This window comes from Delphinapterus leucas, chromosome 14 (assembly GCF_059928025.1).
Source record: "Delphinapterus leucas isolate spDelLeu-1000000601 "Yukka" chromosome 14, BTC_Dleu_Yukka2, whole genome shotgun sequence".
NCBI classification, from domain to species: Eukaryota; Metazoa; Chordata; class Mammalia; order Artiodactyla; family Monodontidae; genus Delphinapterus; species Delphinapterus leucas.
The window spans coordinates 31,406,379-31,419,422 of record NC_143142.1 but is presented as its reverse complement, the minus strand read 5'-3'; the positions used below and the strand labels follow the sequence as shown (position 1 = coordinate 31,419,422).

At 49.0% G+C, this 13,044-nt stretch overlaps 1 protein-coding gene across 1 annotated transcript in view; it reads left to right on the top strand.

Moving 5' to 3' along the window:
• Positions 1–5,387: 5,387 nt before the first annotated feature.
• Positions 5,388–13,044, top strand: part of PTPRM (protein tyrosine phosphatase receptor type M) — a 750,850-nt gene continuing 743,193 nt past the window's right edge. The window contains exon 1 of the mRNA XM_089894939.1: positions 5,388–6,146. Coding sequence (XP_089751065.1) covers positions 5,951–6,146 — 196 coding nt within the window. The 5' untranslated portion in view covers positions 5,388–5,950. The remainder of the gene's footprint in view (positions 6,147–13,044) is intronic.

The following is a 13,044-nucleotide window of genomic DNA, read 5'->3' as shown; positions in this document are numbered from 1 at the left end:
ATCTACCTCTAATGATGTGCCAGGAACCATTCTGAACACTTTATATCACTATCTCATTTAATCATCTCAACAACTCAGTAAAGTGGGTACAATTATTACCTTCATTGTACAGGTAAGGAAACCGAAGCACAGAGAGGTTAAGTGACTTGCCCAGTGTCACACAGACTAATGGTGTCAGAGTTAAGATTTTTAAAAAGAATAGGCAAATGCATTGTCCTAGTATCAGCATTTCAGGAGCTTAATTTCTATTCTGAGGGTAATGTGGGCAAAGCAAAGAACTGAAACCTATTCCCTCTCCCCTTTTAATTAGGCCTCGAGAAGGAATTCCTGGGGCATCTAAAAATTCAAAAAATTTAAGCCTTTATGCACAAGTGGCTTTGAAGTCTGCTTGGAGGAGCCTTGCCTTTTGCTGGTGACAGGTTCTGGCCTCAGGTAGGATACAAACAACTTCAAAAAAGAGCACCTGCCCCCATTCTTTCTTCTGTGCAGGTGAGAACCGGGCTTCACTGGTGAAAGTTTAAATGCCCTGGTTTCTTCTGGCCCCCGCGAACTGCTAATGTTGTGTTTTTCACACACATTCAGATGGTGAGTGAAGCTGTGAAGTCCTGACTGAGTAAGCCGACTCTGACGGCGAGGGCTTGCACCCAGCAGGGATCTTCTCATCTCTGCGTCCACTCTCCCCACCCCCCAGCGCTGCCCGCGGCTCACGTGCTTCTCCAGGTAGCGACAAGTGGGGGCGGGGGCGGGGGGGGGCGGGCAGAGACTGGGATGCACTCTACACCCTTAGGGCTTTACTTCATCAGAGAGGTTTGTTCAGGGCCTCAGATGCACGCAGAGCTGCCACGTGTAATGCCATTTCTGCAAGCCAGGAAATGGAAACTAATTTAAATCACACAGTTGGGACTCAGTCAAGCTGGACTCCAAATTCCAAGCTAGCTCTGTCTCCCACTCCCTCTCTTTCCCCCTTCTCCCTTCCTTCTTTCCTTCCTTCCTTCCTCCTTCCCTCCCTCCTTCCTTCCCTTTGTTTTCTCTTCAACGACATACTATCTTTGATCAATGAAAGAATATATCATTGTGAAACCCATACGAGGGGGATTATTTACATTTTCCATTTATTATCTCAAAATACACTTCCACAATCTCAACGTGCCTCTAAAAAGGGAATTAATCATTGCAGCAGGGCCTAGAGAACAAAACGTGAGTTTTCTAGGACAATGTTTTCCGTTTCTGCTGGGTCCTGTTAACCCCAGTTAAGCCACCTGGGAGGTATTTAAATGATTCTTTTGTCGATGCTTTTCGGCAGGTGTGATAGATACTTTTGATGGATCAGGAACTTTCTGCCTGTGGTTAACCAACAAATTCAACCTAACATTGAAGATAGGTGGGGATAGGTTATGGTCAGTTTTCTTTTTTTATTTACATTTTGACTTTCAGGAGGTTGGGACAAATGTGACAAACAGAGTTACTGATGCTAAAAACACCATCACAGTGCAGACAGTGGGCAGCGTGGGCTCCTGCCCTGGGCCTGGGCCTTCCAGGACCCTGGGGATCACTAACCTATAAAAATAAATGTACTAAGGGGCACGTGGTCACGTCTGTCACTAGGCATCTGGTGCTCAGTGTTGAGAGACCATAAACCATAACCCTAAACATCCAATCTCAAAACCAGCTCTGTGCTGGCTTCAGAGAAACGCTTCACCCTGACTTTTGTCCCCTGGCCTTGGAAGGGCACTGTGAAGATTTCCAGGGTGTGCTGCCACTGACATGCACATGGACACACCAAGGTGTGCGGATAATGTCACGGCAGAAGCACTTCGTTAAAAGTCCAATCAATTAAAAATCAAATCCTTGCTTTCAGGTAGCAGGAATAGAAAACAGTCTTAAATGTGAATGAGTGGGGTTTCCTCGTAATGCCAACCACCAATTTTCTTGCTTCGCTTTGGGTTCCAAGTCTGTAAGAAGTCACACACTAGTGTAGTATTTGCATGTGTTAAACTTGGTGATTGAGGAACATCTTTCAAAATGAAATGATTAATATTACTGTTAAAATGGTAGATATGTAGTTATACGTGAAACAGGATACTGATTCTTTACATTGACAACTAGGTGGACATAGAATGCTCACATGGCTAATAGGTTTCTGTTTATTCAAAATTCATCATGTATCACTGAATTTAAAATATTAAAGAAAATGTTAAGCTTTTTATGAATCTTTTTTTTTTTTGGGGGGGGTACGCGGGCTTCTCACTGTTGTGGCCTCTCCCGTTGCAGAGCACAGGCTCAGCAGCCATGGCTCACAGGCCCAGCCGCTCCGCGGCATGTGGGATCTTCCCGGACCGGGGCATGAACCCGTGTCCCCTGCATCGGCAGGCGGACTCGTGCCACCAGGGAAGCCCTATGAATCATTTTATTTCAGTCTTGGTATTCATAATCCTAATTTGTAGTTTGCATTTTACTTCTAGCAGATATCTTTGCATCATTGGGAAGAAAGGAATCTTCAGCAACTATAGGAAAGTAATTTTAATTTTCTGATTAAAAAGTTTTGAATTTACGTTTTTGATGAAAATATATACTCAAATTTTGCATAATTTGAATACACTAATCCTTTCTCAGTGTTTTCCCAAAGAGCTTTCTATGATGACGGAAATGTTCTATATCTGTGCTGTCCACATGTGGCTACTGATTACTTGCAAGCACCACTGAGGAACAAAACCAGGTGAAATATGGCTATAAATGTTCCATACAGAACAGATCATTGCTATCACTAGGACAAAAAAATTACTTGACAGTCTCGATTATGGCAACATATGAGCGATTTTACTAAAATAAAGGTAGTATTTATGCAGTATTGTTATCTTTGTCAAGGTAGGAACATATAACATATTATATAATAGTTTGCCAGCTTGATGAATAACTTTGAAATATTTAGACATATGATGGGGGCTGGCTTGACAGCACCCCTAACTGTGACCAGCCATTCTGCATATGTCACTGTTGTCCCCAGAGAGACAGGAGTGTCATGTGGTTGGATTAAAATTTAAAAAACCTCCCCTGCTGGAAAAAAGTGACAAGAAATGTCCCATTGGAAGGACTCCTACAGCATCCTTTCCTTAGAGGAAGTCCAATACATTCCTTTTGAAGAGAGGCCTTCCATTTGGGCTCAGTGCTGTTTTGGCCAGTTACCTGGAAGAGGGAATGAAGAAACAGTAGCTTAGCTGTTAGAATTGCCAGGGAAGGAACTGCTGGCAAAAACCCCACCACTGTTTGCAATGTGGATTTCAGGCTAATAAGGGCAGAGTTGGCTTAACACTGTAATGTTTAGAGATCAGAGATAATAGAAATTCATTGGGTCTCCCACTGAGCTTTAAGTAACCTGAGGAAGGGACAGGGCACCTTCTGGTTACCAGGGTAACAGCACTGGGAATCCCTACAGGGCTTCCTCCCCACTGGTGAAGGGACCCCTATCTGCGCAGCTGACTCCCATGCCCCCACCCAGCCACCTCACACACGTCCTTGCCCCGGGGTGGGGTGCTCCAGCTCTAAGGCTGTTCAATACTTTCTCCTGGGGGTCCCCAGGGCAGTGAGCCCCAGTTGCCCACAGTGGCAACGTGCTCATTCATACACCCTATATTGACTCCACCTCACCTTTCTGTCTCACTTTCCCATTCCTCTTGTATTGCTTCCTGGGATTACTTCCCCAATAAAACCTAAAACCACTTACACTTAAATCCTTAACTTCAGGCCTGTTCCTGGGGCAGCCCAGCGTAAGACAACCTCCAGCCCATAGCTCAGTGCCTGGCAGATATATGGCCTTCTTAGATATTTGCTGAAAGAATTCACATACTTTGCAAATGAAATCATACCTTAATATTAACTTCTTCACCCGACTCAAAGAAGGAAAATGACTAGATTGACATCTCCTTATGTGGATCCATCTCACATCTACTAGTATAACAGCTCCACTGGAAAGCACATGACCATTCAAATAAAGGAAATTTGGGTTCCATCACATCACAGGACCTCAGCACCAGGGAAAGCCCAGGTGACAGACCCTCACTGCTGATCCTTGGAGGTATGTGACCCCCCTGCCTCTCCATACTTCAAACGTTATTTTGCAATCGAGATAAGGCTCAACAAGTACATATTTGGGAGAAGAAGCAGGATGATGTAAGGTTCGTAGTATTAAAACGTCAATGATTAATACAGAGCCTTCGAAAGAGCACTTCTGATAAGGATCTAATAAGTGGAATTCTGCAAGAAAGAGGAGCTGTTCGTTGGGCACCAAAATCAAGTCCAGTCCCTCAATTTGCCCCGGGGAGGTGACAGCTGTGACATATCCTTGTCTGTTGGTTCTAGGGTCCACTGGAGACAGGGTCGAGGTGAGCGTGGGATCAATGCACTTTCTGGGCCTTTGTCAGTACCGGAGGGAGCCCGGGGCCCACTTGCTTCATGGGTTTGCCCTCTTGCTGGCGCAGTTCCCCGCCCTAGAACACCGTGCAACTCACCGGTAGTTACTTGGTTTCTAATTTAACCTCTTCCCAGGCCTTCCACTGCTTTCAATTAGCTAGGCCTGGCGCCTGCAGCTCCATGTGTGTTATTCCAAAGGAAATAGAAGGATTGCCCCCCGCTTCCCCGCCTTTTTCTTTTTCTTTTTTTTCAGTTTTACAAACTGAACCTCTTTACTGATGCATTGGAAGCTATTTTATCCACTTAATGAAATAGGCATTCCACACCCCAAATGGTAAGTTATATATTTCAAGACATCATTTGATTCATTACCCACGCCTCCTCCCGCGTTCCCCAACACTTTGCAACAGACACAGAAATCACAGGTTACGTAGGTCCGTGTGACCGCCGCCTTCCGTGCATGGCCCGCGGCTCGCTTGGGCCCACCAGGGACGGCTGGGACGCAATGAAGCGGCCGAGCGTGTCCTGCTCAGAGGGTGCGAGGTTCCGGGTGCAGGAGCGCGGGTGGCCCGCGGGGCTGCCGGTGCGCTGCGGGGTCTCGGTGCCAGCGGCCGCAGCTAGCTGCCCGGGCGCCCGCCAACTTCGCGGCGCCCGCGGCGCGGAGAAGCCGCAGACCCTCGCAGCCCCGGGATCTGCCGGCTCGCCTGGACCGCAGCCGCCGGGGAGCGCGGGCCCCGCGACTCCCGGTGCCTCCGGCCCTGCCCGCCGACACTGTCGTCCGGCACCGGCGTCGGAGCCGCCTCGCCCGCCCGCCCGCGGGGCCGCAGGCCGCTGTCCCGCCCGCCGCGCTCGCCAACTCCCGGCGGCCCGTGACCCGGGACAAACTTCTGGTCCAGGCGCGTTCCCTGCGCGGTCACCCTCCCGGAAGCCGGCCGCGAAACCGAAGCTGCGGCGGGAGGGGAGCGGGAGGGAGCGGGTGGCACCGCCCGGCCGCCGCTCTCCGAGCGGTGACGCCGCCCCCGCGGCCACCCCCCGCCCGGCTCCCCCCGAGGCGCCGCGGCAGCCGAGCGCCGGGCGCGGGCCGGCGGGGCCGGGCGCTCACGCCCTCTAGCGGGCCGCGGCGGCGCGGGCGGCCGTGACGTGGGCGCTCCCTTCAGCCGGCCTGCGGGGCACCGCCAGTCAGTCGGGGAGCAGGAGCCCCGCTTGCAGCCGGCGCGGGCTCGGCCATCGGCGCGCCGCCGCCCGGGGGCTGGCTCGCCTGGCGGCGCAGAGGCGGCGGGCGGGACGCGCGCGGCCACGGCCCCGGCCCCGGCCACCGCGGCGCCGGAGGCTCGGGTCCCGAGCCGGGGAAGGAGAGCGGCGGCTAGCGCAGCCGCCGGCACGGAGGGCGGATTTTGGCTCCACGGGCGCGCCCTCCGCTCCCTCTCGCAGCGGCGCAGCTCCGAGCGGGGCCGGCTGTAGGGCGGGAGGACCCAGGAGCCTCGTCCCCGGCCCCGGGAGCCGCCGGAGTTGGGACTTTTGCAACTGTTAGCACTTTGGGCGTATGGTTCTGGTTTTGGCTGTTCACCCTCCTCTTCTTGCCGCCTTGGAGGCAAAGCTCCCGGCCGCACTCCGCCCTCGCGCCCACCCAGTGCCGCCGGGAGCGGCCCGGCGCGCACTCAGCACCATGGGGAGACTTGGGACTTGCCTGGCGACTTTGACCGGACTTTTGCTAACTGCGGCGGGGGACACGTTTTCAGGTACGCGGGGCTGCGTCTGCCGGGGCCTGGGGCGCGCGGGCCGGAGGGGGCCCGGGACGCGGGCAGTTCCCAGTGGGAGAGCCCCAGCGGCGAACGGCAGGGCCGGGCAGGGGGCGCGGCGGGCCGGGCACCGAGTCTGCCTGTCCCCGGCGCGGGCGCGGGGCCGGCGGCGAGGGCGGGCACCTAGCGCTTCGGCGGGCCGAGCGGACGAGCCCCGGAGCCTGGCCCCCGTCTCGGCACCCGCTCCTCCGCGGCCTGGGCGCGTGTCGGGGCGGACGGCGCCACTCGGAATCCCGGGTAGGTTCCGAGAGCGACAGCAGAAAACTTTGCCTGAAGTTGGGAGTTGCAGCCGCCGGCCGCCGGGCGTGGGCGCTGCGCGGTCCTTCCCACGGCGAGCGGCGGCCGGGCCGGGTCGCAGTGCCCGCTGCGCCCGCGCGATCGCCCGACCAGCCAGCGGCTCCGGCGGCGGCGGCGATCATCGGTCCTCCCCCCGCCGCCCGGCTCGCGGCGGCCTTGACCCCGGCTCGTCCCGGCGGCTGCGCTGCTGCCCGGGAGAGCCGAGGCGGCGTCCTCGTCGGTCCCGGCGGGAGGACCGGCGGCCCGGAGGGAGTGGCCGGCCCGCAGGCCCTGGGCCGCCGTGGCTGTGCCCCGCTGGGCTCCCCCTCCGAACCCTCGGCCCCGCGGAACGCCCGACCGGGGGCAGCGGTCAGCCCACCTCTCGGCCCGCGGTGCCGCGTGGGGAGGAAAGGGAGTGGCGGGGAGGTGCCTGCTGCGCGCTGGCGGTCCGAGCTCGGAGAGCTCCTTGCCGGAGGACGCCTGGCCGGGAGTCGGGGATCTGGAGGGGCGCCAACCCCGCATGGTGTTAACCTGGAACACACGTGGATGGACAGCCGGCGCTTGCACACCCGCACACTAGCACACTTTCTCGTGTGTGTCAGTTTCATTAAGTTCCACGTAGAATGGTGGCACTGGGCTTGTTTTTCTTTTAATAAAAAGCCCGCTATTTGGCCTTGAACTTAGGTTGCAAAATAGGTTTCTATGTTTATTCGGGAGGAATGAGTAAGTTGAACTTTTTGTTTGTTTTTTGAATTTCATGAAGGATACTTTCACTGACGGTAAAGCGCATATTTTAAAACGTTTCAAACGTTTGCCTCTGTCAGATCTGTGGAAACCTACATCTTTACTTTCCCGGAGCCCAAGGGACACGCAGGCACACAGGCCGTGCCCCGGTCGTCCCTGAGCCCAAGGACCCTTGACCACAGTTGGCCGCCGCCAGGAAGCCGAGCGTGGAGTTGGCTGCTCGCTCTATGCTGTCAACTTCAGTAGAGAAATACCCTTTTCCCAAGTTTAATGTGTCATTAACTGTCTGGTAATTGCACGTGCGCCGGAGGATTTAACAAATTGATCCACTGCTGTCTGCTGTGAACTTGATGCAGATACTGGCCTGCGTTCTTTCTTATTAGTGAATTATGGAGTAGACTCGCCAGTTGTAGAGCCTTGTAACTCATTAGTGTTAGAAGCCAAGGATGAGGGCCTTAGTTGATGGTTTTCTCTTTATTAAGAATCCATAGCTCCCTGCCTGGGATTTGTTTCAAGTTAAGCTGTGTCAGAAAGCACTTGGATGGATTTTCAAGTTGTGGGCGAGGGGGTGGAAAGAAATATTTATGTAGCTTATTTAAATGATCGTTTTCTCATCATTAAAAGGGACTTCAGCCTATGTAGTAGTGGCCTGTGTCCTTGTTAATGCTTATGTAAATTAATAGTCAAACCAAAAGAGACTTTTTTTTAAACTCAATTTTAGCCAGAGTTTTCTTTCAGAGGAAATATGTCATTCTGTTTGTTTGTTATCATACCATTGATTGAACTGTGCCTCCTTTTCATTTGGAAGCCAGAGTTATCCTAGTATGTTAGAGGGTTAAGAGGAAATGAAGGGCAGTATCCCAGAGAGAATGCTTAGCAACAATGAAATTTAAAAAATTGAAGTTGGCAAAATTTGTGTGTGCAAGGATCAGATAAACTGCAGTGCATTATGCTTTTTCTCTTCACTTTGGGTTTTAGGTAGAATATGTGGGAAGCACTTAATGCTTTGGAAAAGTCTTTTTTTTTTTTCTTTGTATGTTGGGAAAGTTAATTCTGATGTTATGAGTGACACTGACACTTGTTTCGCTTTACGAGTCTTCTGGACATTGAAATACTTGGCTGCTGTCCCCTGACATGGGGATCCTTTTAGAGACAGAGGAGCTCGATGGTAAGTGGCTTGAGGGCAAAGGCAGTTATTTTTCCTTCTTGGCTCCGATAAAGCACTTACATTCACTGTTTGTTGAATAAATTAGTGATGTGACTTCTGATTATTTGCAAACATTCAAATTGTATGTGAACTGACTGACCCAGAAGGGAGGGAGAGGAGAGATTGTGAGATTGGCTTGCATCGTCCCTTCTTTTGAAATTAACATTTTCATCACCGATTCTTCTTAGGGCACCCAATGGACTGAATCCCGAGGTTTTATGTAATCAGTGGAGGTTTTTTTTTTTTGTTTTTTTTTGTGTGTGTGTGTGTAACTAAGATTTATACACAAGATACTTTGCTATTTCCCCTCTGCATCCTCATATCCTCTTTTGGAATGCATTCGGAATTGATGTGATTGTTGATTAATCATTTATGTAAGGTACTACACATAATTTGAACGCCAGATATCAGAAATAGAGTGCTAAACATATTGGAAGAAAAAAGAAAAGAATTAGGTTTTTTGTCCAGGAGGACTTTTATTTAGTATATATAAACATTCCATTTTAAACATCACTTTCCATGTTTACAATTTCTAACTTGTTAGGCAAAGTATTGGAGGCTCACTTTCTGCCTTCTATCTAGGCTTTGAATGGTCATTCAAAATAACTCCTGTAAAACGATATACAAGTAAGAAGCGAGGAAGAAAGTGGAATCATTCTTGCTTCTGCTTGAAATTCTCTTTTCCAGATTGAGAAGCCACATAGCTGGGAAGTCATTCCTCTTTGACCCATTTTCTCAAAAGCCAAGTTGTAATATATCCTATGCAAGGAAGTGTTTGGTTTTATATAATAATGAGACTGATATGGTAAGGTCTGGTAAGCAAGGCTTGGTTTGCAGACGGAGAAATGCAAACAGATTGGTCCTTTGCTTCCACCTCAGTATTTGGAATAGATTAAACCTTAATATAATCTTGTGAATTTGAAACTCTTCTTGAGAAATTTCTTTTTTAAAGTACTCTTTTAAGGACATCTGTGGGAAAACATCCAAAATCTGAATGGAGTCTGTAGTTGAGTTAGTAGACCTGTACCAATATTTAGTTTCTTAGTTTTGGATAATTCGACTCTGATTAAGTCAGATGTCAACACTAGGCGAAGGCGGGCGAAACATGCACTGAAATCTTTGTACTGTTCTTACAATAAGTTGAAAATTATTTCAGAATACAAGATTGTACAGTACCCTTTACAAAGAGTGTGAATAGATTTGTTTAGCAGTTTGATTAATTTTTTTCTTTTTCAGATAACTAGAGTCATGACATTTTATATTTTTTTGGTGCTTTAATGAGATTGTTCATGGACGTGATGAAAAGATTTCAAGTTTAAATCGGGGTGCAGGATAGCAATATGCCGAGAAATCACTGACATTTTTAGTGTTATGTGGATGTAAAGAAGTATTGCTTGAGTTTAATCAATTGTTCTGATCTGGAAAAATCACAGGTTTTAGTCTCTAATGTTTTCAAAGGGTTATTTTTACAGATTTTCAGTAGAGAAGTTACTTACATATACTGATATGTAGATACGTGTGTATGCAATTTGAGTAATTCTAAACGAACACGTAATGAACAAGTAATCTGAATTATGTCTTCACATGATATGAACCCCACCTGAGTCTCAAGCATAGCCTTTAGTTTTGGGAAAAGTTGGTTTTAGAATTTAGGTACTTCTGTGACAATTCGATAAAAGTTGATGGCTTTATTGGAAATTGTCGTAGTTTTATAACAATTGTAATTCATTCCAGGAATTGATAGGCTGTACGTATCTGTTTCAGTAGAGGCACTGTTTTGGATTAAGCGTTGTTTTCTCTTGGTTTTTGTTTTAGGTTTAGTTTTCTCGAATAAGCGTGTATTATCTAAATATCCTAAGACAGTTTTTAGTTAGGGGTCAGGCATTTTAATAAGTAGTTACATACTTTTTCAACAGTATAACATTTTTTTTTTAAGGTGGTGTCTATCATGCTTTGTAATTCTAGGATTCTTCTCTTTGAAAACCAACCTTCCCACAAACTTTTCTCCAGGGGCTTCTTATCTTTATGACCACAACCTGTTAATAAGCTTATTTTGTAAGTGAGAGAAGGTTTCATTACTAATGTTTTTCAGACTCACTAATGAAAAGTTTAAAGAAGATGCAAAAGCACATAAACCTCCCATCAGAAGAGGATGCTGCTTCTCCAGTTCCTAAGATACTGCCGTGGTTTAGCACTTAGTCATCAGAAAGCCTGCATTTATACTGTTGCTCCGAAAATCAGTAGGTAGGGCTGGTGTTAGGTGGGGAGCAGGAAAGCTTTAGTCATTACCCTTGGTAGCCTGTGGTCCCCCCGCCATCCAGGGCGGGCGGCTGGCAAGGGCAGAGCCTGATAAAGGGGTGGGAACGTGGGAGAGGAGAACGAAAGAAGAACACAGGCCTGAGAAGGGAAGGGTTGTGTGTGCTCACCTGTAAGAACACAGGTCTGCAGATCCCGGCAGGCAGGGTCGCTGCTCTTCCCCTCTCTTTGCTGTTAAGGGTGAAACGTATGGAGAGTTTAGGGAGGAGGATCAACAGAGTGACAAACGGGCAGGGAGAGCAGGTGACAATCCTACACGTTGGTGGCTTTAGGTGGCCTGGGGGAGGGCGTGGGGTGTGTTCAGCCTGTGCTGCTGGTGAGCTATGTGTATACCTGTGATGCTCAAAAACCAAGCGTGCCCGAGGGTCACCGGGAGTGGTCCTTCCTGACTTGGTCTCTATGGCCGGCATGGTGACTCTGATGTCCAAGGCCCCTGGAGGGTCCCACAGCATCCCCAGGTGATCCTGGCCATCTTTCGAGAAACGTTGTTCCAAAAGAACAGTTCTTAAAGTGTTGTTCTTGGACTAGAAGCCTCAGCATCACTCAGGAACTTGTAGATAGGCAGACTCCTGCCCCCTCCCCCCCACCCCCAGGGGGACAGAATCAGAAAGTCCTGGGTGGAGCTGGGGGTGGGGGCAGCAGTAGGTGCTAGAACTAGCCCTCCAGGAGCTTGGGATGCCAGACATAGAGTGTGAGTTCTAAAAGGCCTGGCATCCTCATTCTGCATTTTCAGCCTCCCTTGACAAGAGCTGAAAGGACCTAGGGATGAAAATATAACTCACGTCCGTGCACTTGTGAACACCCCTGCCCCCCATCAGCACGGCCCAGGTTATGAACAGGATGATGGGATGGTGCAGTGACTCTCAGCCTGTTAGGGGAAACCACCAGCGTGTTGTTTCAAATAATGGTCTTATCTGGGGAAGATATTGGATCCAGCCAGTTGTGAAACGAAAATGAAAAAAAGTCTCCTCTAATTTTACTTACCACAGTGTAAAGTTTTAATTAAATCTTGCAGTCACGATTAGCCACTGGAAATTTCTCTGGGTTGATACTGTGTTTCGAAGATATTTGTTGGCTTGTTGTAAGAAGGGCGTAGCCCAGTGCACTTATTAAAATGATGCTTTTAATTCAAGTGGATGTTTATTGAGCACTTACTGTTGGGAAGGCCCCTTTAGGGGGTCGGGGAGGCATTGGGGGTGGTAATGGGCAAAGAACGGAAAGATATATAGTTAACCGTACTTTGGAAAGTTGTCCAATTATTAAAAGTTTCAAAATCTACTGAAATAGAAAGAAGCAAGGACTGTCTTAGGCGAGAATGAGAAATTTGCATAAACTTTGGAATTTTAATATGGGAATGTGACACTTTGCCTTTGGAAATGAACTTCACTTCCAAACAGAAAAGAGAAGCTCTTCAATATATATCTCTTTAAAGTACTGATAATGTACTTTAATGTATCTCCTAAGATAGAGCCTCGTTTCTCTGTTAGCCACAAAAGACAACCCCTGACTCTCTGTCATTTAATGCTCCAGGTAAACAAAATCTATTGTGATGTCATTTAACAGATATTTATCTTAAAAACACTGTCACCAGACTTTCAGGGAATCAGTGGCAGGTGGAGTGCTTTCCACGTGGCAGGCGGGCCTCCAGCTCCCTGCCCCTCCGGCTGCCATCCCCAGCCCATCACTAGATGTAGCTGCATCCCTAAACCCACCTGCCTGCCTCACCCGCAAGGCTTCCCGGATGCATCTACTTACAGCTGAAGGGAGGCACCTTCTTGATGGGCTTTCACCTGCTTGTAACTCATTCACATCAAAAGAAATTCTTTAGTGGAAGTTGCTGCATTAGTCGCACTTCTCAACACTGACCTCAAGACAGCTTTAGGCTCTGCCGTGATTTCTTTTTTTGGCTGTATCATAAATGGCTGCTATTCTGTGTATAGCAGTGGGACTTGGAGAAGTAGTATATCTGGCAACTACCTCAGAGTTCGTGGTAACCACTGGTGCCTTCACCATCAGGCCTTTCGGTAACTGACCAGAAGAGTGGCCACGAGCAGGTGTGTGTGACGTGTTCACGAGGAATGGGGGCACCGCGCTTACATCTGCAGGAGATGCCTTCTCCAGCATCGCCGGTTCATGTATATAATTCAGGATGTCATTGAAATTTGGACATCTGGATTCAGTCCATTTTTCTGCTTAAAACTGAGAAGACTCCTGAGTCGTTAAAAACTTTTTCTATGAAGCAGAAGGTTTGGGCCCCGAGTTGGAGGCAGGGGGAGGGTGGAGGATCTGATGCAA